The sequence below is a fragment of the Dipodomys merriami genome, unplaced genomic scaffold, assembly GCF_024711535.1.
Source record: "Dipodomys merriami isolate MVZ:Mamm:240054 unplaced genomic scaffold, mDipMer1.0.p SCAF_138, whole genome shotgun sequence".
Lineage (NCBI taxonomy): Eukaryota > Metazoa > Chordata > Mammalia > Rodentia > Heteromyidae > Dipodomys > Dipodomys merriami.
Window position 1 is genome coordinate 2,226,237 of NW_027202693.1, and position 6,511 is coordinate 2,232,747.

Consider the following 6,511-nt stretch of genomic DNA (forward strand, 5'->3'; position numbering starts at 1 on the left):
CACCTCCACCCCAAATTCCAAACAGCCACCGAGACAGACCGACTCCGTTTGAGAATGAAGCCCCAACTCACTCCAAGACCTTCTGGCCACGCTGCTGTTTATCAGTTCACCGCAGGTCAACTACAAACCTGTAGCCCTGGTAATCTTACAACTGTGTGCGTGCATGCGCGTGCACGTGCATGCGCCTCAGGCTTTCCTTACTTTCCCATTTTCCTACACTGAGCAGGAAACGCATGTATGCAGCATTTTTCTTTAAAAAAAAAAAAAAAAGGTGACCCACAGCCAAGCATGGTAGCACATGCTTGTAATTCCAGCACTTAGAAAGATCCTGAGTTCAAAGCCAACCTCGGCTACACAAGGAGACCCTATTCTGACTACGATGTAATGGACACACAGGTGAAACACTGAGGTGAAATCCCTTGGTACAATTAATATACTCTTAAAAAGTGAATGATAGGAGAGGGAAAAGGATCTGTTGGGGGGGTGGGGTTTGCAGACACAGGAGAGGTAAACAGAAAGGGAGAACGAATGAATGGAGCCAAAGCACTTCATAAACACATATGAAATGCAAGGATGAGGGGCTGGGAAGGTGGCTTAGTGGTAGAGCGCATGCCTTGCATGCATAAGGCCCTGGGTTCGATTCCTCAGTACCACATATGCAGAAAAAGCCAGAAGAGGGCGTTGTGGCTCAAGTGGTAGAGTGCTAGCCTTGAGCTGAAGAGCTGAGGGACAGTGCCCAGGCCCTGAGTTCAAGCCCCAGGACAGGTTAAAAAAAAAAAAAAAGAAAGAAATTATAACGATGAACCAACTGAAATTGTTTAAAAAAGGGAGGTAGGAAGGCAGAGTGACGGAGGACATGTGGATGTGTGTAGGGAAGTGTCACAATATGCCCGGTACTATTAATATGGTAATGAAAACAATCTGTAAAAAAATAAAAATAAAAAATTGTCTGGGGAAACAATCTTTATGGAAATGAACTCCAGGAAATGGAAATAAGTGGTTTTCTGTTTTCTTTTTTTTTTTTTTTTTTTTTTTTGTCGGTCGTGGGGCTTGAACTCTGGGCCTGGGCGTTGTCCCTCAGCTCTTCAGCTCAAGGCGAGCGCTCTACCACTTGAGCTACAGCGCCACTTCCGGTTTTCTGGTGGTTTATTGGAGATAGGAGTCTCACGGTCTCTCCTGCCCGGGCTGGTTTTGAACCGCGATCCTCAGATCTCAGCCTCCTGAGTAGCTAGGATTACAGGCGTGAGCCACCAGCGCCCGGCTTGGTTTTCTGTTTTCTTTGTTGTTTTGTTTTCTTGTCTTGTCTTTGGAAGGGTAAAGGAGTGGGGGACACATGGGAATGGAGGGACAAAGCGTGAACAAATGGGCTGGTGGTGCTCACTATACACTGTGTAGACAAAGAACTGTACAATGTGTGTGGGTGGGGGGGAGGACTAGGAATGAGAGAAGGGTCGGCATCGTCCAAAAAGAAATGCTCCCCCATTACCTGATGTAGGTACCTGTAACCCCTCTGTACATCACCTTTAGAATGATTTTTAAAAATCACAAAATAATGGGGTGGCGGTGCATGGCTCAAGTGATAAAGCGCCTGCTTAATTTTAAAGCACATGGCCCTGAGTTCAAAGCCAAAAATTTAAAAAGGAAAGAAAAGAAAAAATAACTTGCAAAGGGAGGACCAGGCCCACATTCCCAAGCACCCTTCAAACACCTGCCACAAAACTGGCTCTCACCGGGCACCGGTGGCTCACGCCTGTCATCCTAGTTACTCAGGAGGCTGAGAGCTGAGGATCGCGGTTCAAAGCCAGCCTGGGCAGGAAAGTCCATGTGACTCTTATCTCTAATAAACCACCAGAAAACAGGAAGTGGCGCTGTGGCTCAAGCAGTAGAGTGCTCGCCTTGGGCTGAAGAGCTGAGGGACAGTGCCCAGGCCCAGAGTTCAAGCCCCATGACTGACAAAAAGCAACAAAAACAACAATAATAATAATAAAAAAAAAACTAGCTCTCCTTGCACTATCTGGAGAGAAAGCCCAGTAGCAGATGTATTGCTCTTTTCTTTTGTTTTCTTTTTTGTCAGTCATGGGGCTTGAATTCAGGGCCTGGGCGCTGTCCCTGGGCCTTTTCATTCAAGGCTAATACTCTACCACTTGGAGCCACAGCATCACAGTGGTTCACTGGACATGAGTCTCACAGACTTTCCTGCCCAAGCTAGCCATGAACTGTGATCCTCCGATCTCAGCCTCCTGAGTAGCTAGAATAACAGGCGTGAGCCACCGCCGCCCAGCTGGACTATTTTCACTTAGCTAACAAGATTCCTCTTTTTTCATAGCTTAGAGAAGGGTGCGAATAAGTTACCAGAACTTTCCTTTCAGGGTCATTTCCCAGACTTTGTGCATTCCAACGCAGACAATTGCCCCGGAGTAAGAAAGGTTCACCTGTGGATCGGCAAGTGTCCTTGGCTTCCAAGCAAAGAACCTTGGCACCAGCCAAGGTGCCCAGTTCTGAGCCATCCCTAATCAAAGAAACCCAAAGCCAGGCCAAGAAAGGCAAGGGAGTGGAACAAGTACACAGCCCTCTATTCAGAAACAAACCAACAACAACAAAAAGATAACAGCTATTTATCTCTGCGCTGGCAACAGGCTGAGCTACTTAGACGGATTCATCTCCCACAGCTCTATGAAGCTGGGATGGTTTGGGGGTCCCTACCCTCAATGTACAGCCAAGGAAACTGAGGCAGTCCCGCAGTAGAGTTCACCATACGGTCATGCGGCTGGCAGCCCAGTCTCTCTCCCAGCCTGGAGCTTGCCGTCTTGGCCAATACAAGTGAGTTACTCCATCCCGCCCTGGGACTATCTTTGACACCTGGATTTCTCTCATTCCTCAGCTGCCCACGGACTAATTCTGCTTCTGTGGCACCCCTAGAAACTGGGGCATTGGGGCAGGACTCTGAACCCTGGGAGGGCCCAGGAAGTGTGCCAGGCCGAGATGGAGGAGGTGAAGGCCTATAGACCCATCTCCCTAAGTGCAACCCAATACAACAGAGCTCCCGAGCCAGGCTTCTGAGCTAAGGAGATGCGGGCAGAGAGCGCCGGAGCACACAGGGGCCACCAATCAAACACATCTTGGCACAGATCTAATTTAGGATTACTTATCCTTCCTCTTCACCCCCCCCAAAAACAACTTTAACTTAGATTAATAGGAAGTACTGGAGCAGCACTGATCTAGCTCTGTGCGTAGAACTGGGTAGAACTCTTGGGACTCTCACTACACCTGGTACGGGGAGTTCGTGTCCCACAGGTGTTTTGTGTGTTTTTAACCAGTGAGTGGTGAGTGTAACGCAATTCGCAGCCCTGGAGAAACTTCCAGCCCCACTGGTAGACAGATCCAAGTCCAGTGATTCAACCAAAACGACACGACCAGCCCCTCCACCCCCAAATCATAAGCATAGTAATCAAGGCTCCTGGTGAACAGCCCTGGAGGGCCACTTTTGTACCCCGCAAACCCAGCCAGCCAGCAAGAGAAGGAAGCAAGGTGAGACGCTGTTTCCGGGTGCCAAGCATCGGCTCCTAAGAGACAAGTATGTCGATCCTATTTCATAAACAACAACAACAACAACAATTGTGTCCAGATTGGCCTCTTGTGTTTACAAATAATCAAGGCAGCAAAACACAGAAATAAATCGCATTACTAAACCACCGCTAAAGCCCAAACACCGGGGATTAAGCCAGCTGGGGAAGGGGGGCACCCCCACATTTCAGGAGGAATGGTCCCACTGCCCCCCCGGGCGTCCCCGGAGGGGTCTCCCCCCACCTGGCCCGCCCGCACCCACACCCACGGGTAACCCAGGAACCGGTTCTCTCGGCACCCCAAACCTGGCGGGAAGGGCGGGCGGGGGCATGCCAGGACACCCCCCTTCCACGAGCTTTTCTCCTGCTCTCCCCGAACTTCTGGGGTGGGGGGGGGAGCTACAGGGGGGGCCGGACACGGAGGCAGGAAGTCAGAGAGATGCCATGAAGAGATCCCTGGGGTGTAAGACAACTGTTGTGGGGGGACTGGGCCCCCCTCCCCAGCTCACCATTTTAAGTAATGGGGGGGAGTCTTGGTGAACGCGGGGAGAGGGGGGAACCCCCAACTCACAAAGCAGCCCCCCCCGGCCCTTGGCTGCCTCCCTCCCCAGCACCCCATTTTCCCAGGGAGGCTGGGCGGATGGGGGGAACCCCGAGGCGGAGAGGCCCCGTCCCCCCCCACACACACACCCGGTGCTGAGCCCCCCAACTTTCCTCCGTCGGGCGCCCCCGGGCGGCTGCGGCGCGGGGAGCGGTGCGGGGGGGGCCGGCGGGGCCCCGGGAGGCCGCGGGCCCCACTTCCCCGCGCACCCCGCGCCGCCCCGGGCGGCCTCCCCGCTCCTCCCGCGGCCCCACGCGGCGCGGCGGCCGCCAGCACCTACCCAGAAGGGGTCGGAGCCATCGGCGCTGCACAAGCTGCGGAGCGCCATGCGGACGGGCCCGGCTGGCGGCTGGTGGCGGCGGGAGGGCGGCGGCGGCGGCTGGGGAGCGAGCGCCGCGGAGCCGCAACGCCGCCGGGTTGGCCCTCGTCACTGGGATGCGGAGCCACGCCCCGCGGGGGTGGGGCTGAGGGGGGGGGGGATGCGGAGCCACGCCCCGTGAGAGACCACGCCCTCCGCCTCGCGAAGCCACGCCCTGCCCCCTCGAGGCCACGCCCCCCGCGCCGGGCACTCCGCAGGGCACCCGCGTGAGCAGCCAGCGGCGCTCGCCCGGGCTCCCTGCATCCTCCCCCCGCCCCCCTCCGGGCGTCCGCGGGCCGCCCGCCCGCACCGCTGGAGCGCGTGCAGCCCCTGCCCCCTGCGTGCGCCCAGCGCGTCCTCATGACCCTCCCCGCCCCTTACCACTTCCCCTTTACCCAGGGACAGAAGGGTGTGCAGGAGACCTAGACTCTGGTCACCTGATCCCGACTGGCAGGGCTGGGATCCGAACCCCCGGGCAGCTGGGCCTCGCACGGACTCTGCCAGGAGTGGAGACTCCCACGCGGTGCCTGGGGCTCGAACCCAGGGCCCTGCTAGGCAAAAAGCACTGGTCTCCGGCCCCATGCTTATTTCAGCGTTGGATCCTTCTAAGTCCCCCAGGCTGACCCTCACCCTGTGATCCTCCTGCCTCAGCCTCCGTAGCAGGCTAGGATTACAGGCATGCACACCACACCTCCCTGAGATACTCAGGGTGGGTGTACCCTTTACAGAGAGGGACACAGGCTCAGAGAGCCTCCACTCCCATGAACACCACCCAGGAAATAACTCAGTTACTTTATTATTATTATTATTTTTGTGCCTGGGCTTGAACTCCAGGCCTGTGACCCTCTGGCACTCTACCATGGAGCCACAGCTCTGCTTCTGGCTTTTTGGTGGTTAATTGGGAGTAAGAGTCTCATGGACTTTTCCTGCCTGACCTGGGTTTCAAACCCCGATCCTCACGTCTCAGTCTCCTGAATAGCTAAGATTACAGGCGTGAGCCACCAGTGCCCAGCCAGTTACTGATACTCACCTCAAAGACAAAGAAACGGAGGTCCTGCTAATTAATACTTAGTGAATAGACATCCGTGCTACCTGAGTTTCCCAAGACTGCACGCTTAGCTGTTTATAGGTGTTAACGTGTCGTTCACACAGCCCTCAAGGGAAGTAATACTATTCTCCCCCTTTTGGGGGGGCTGGAGGGGGGGTTGACGCACAGAGCCAGAGTCATTTGTCACGGCTTATGTAGATGGTTAATGTCTAAACCCAATTTTGAATCAGAGCAGTGTGGTTGGCAAGGTGGGTCTGAGGGAGATCAATAATGCCCACCCCAATACCATAGCACCCTAAGAATGCTTGAGATCCAAGCAGCCAGCAGGAGAGAAGCCGGGGCCTGTAAGTCTCAAGCTTTCTCTTTGATTCTAGCAATGCCTTTGACCTTCCTTAGTCCCTGCCCAAGGTGAGGCTTTTCACCTCAAGTGTCTTCAAGGACCGTGGCAGAAGCTAAAGCAGGAGCCGGGGTTTGAATTTGAGGCCCGAGAGGAAAGAAGGAATGAGGTAGCTTTCAGCATTCTGTAGTTAGTCCAGGTCCCCCTCGGGGCAAGTGAGTGTTAAGAGACTTTCAGGTGTCACTGCCCAATAGGAATGTGTCCCTTAGGCAGGTGTCTTACTAGGAAGCATTCAAATGCTTGGGAAGCAGAATTGGATAGTTTTGTTGTTGTTTTGTGTTGTGTGTATTACCCAGAACTACTTTTGATCCTCCAGCCTCAACCTCCTAAGTGCCCAGATTGACAGACGTGTAAAACCTAGCTTTAAAAAAGCAGATGAGGGGGCTGGGAAGTTGGCTCAGTGGTAGAGCGCTTGCCTTGCATGCATGAGGCCCTGGGTTCAATTCCTCAGCACCACATAAGCAAAAAGAAAAAAACTGGAAGTGGTGCTGTGGCTCAAGTGGTAGAGTGCTAGCCTTGAGCTGAAGAGCTGAGGGACAGCGCC

General features: G+C 54.2%; 1 protein-coding gene across 3 annotated transcripts in view; it reads right to left on the reverse strand.

Moving 5' to 3' along the window:
* Window positions 1–4,573, reverse strand: part of LOC138825601 (multidrug resistance-associated protein 1) — a 63,326-nt gene extending 58,753 nt beyond the window's left edge. For all 3 annotated transcript variants that reach the window (XM_070020277.1, XM_070020276.1, XM_070020275.1), the window contains exon 1: window positions 4,445–4,573. In XM_070020277.1, coding sequence (XP_069876378.1) covers window positions 4,445–4,492 — 48 coding nt within the window. In that variant the 5' untranslated portion in view covers window positions 4,493–4,573. The remainder of the gene's footprint in view (window positions 1–4,444) is intronic.
* Window positions 4,574–6,511: the final 1,938 nt, after the last annotated feature.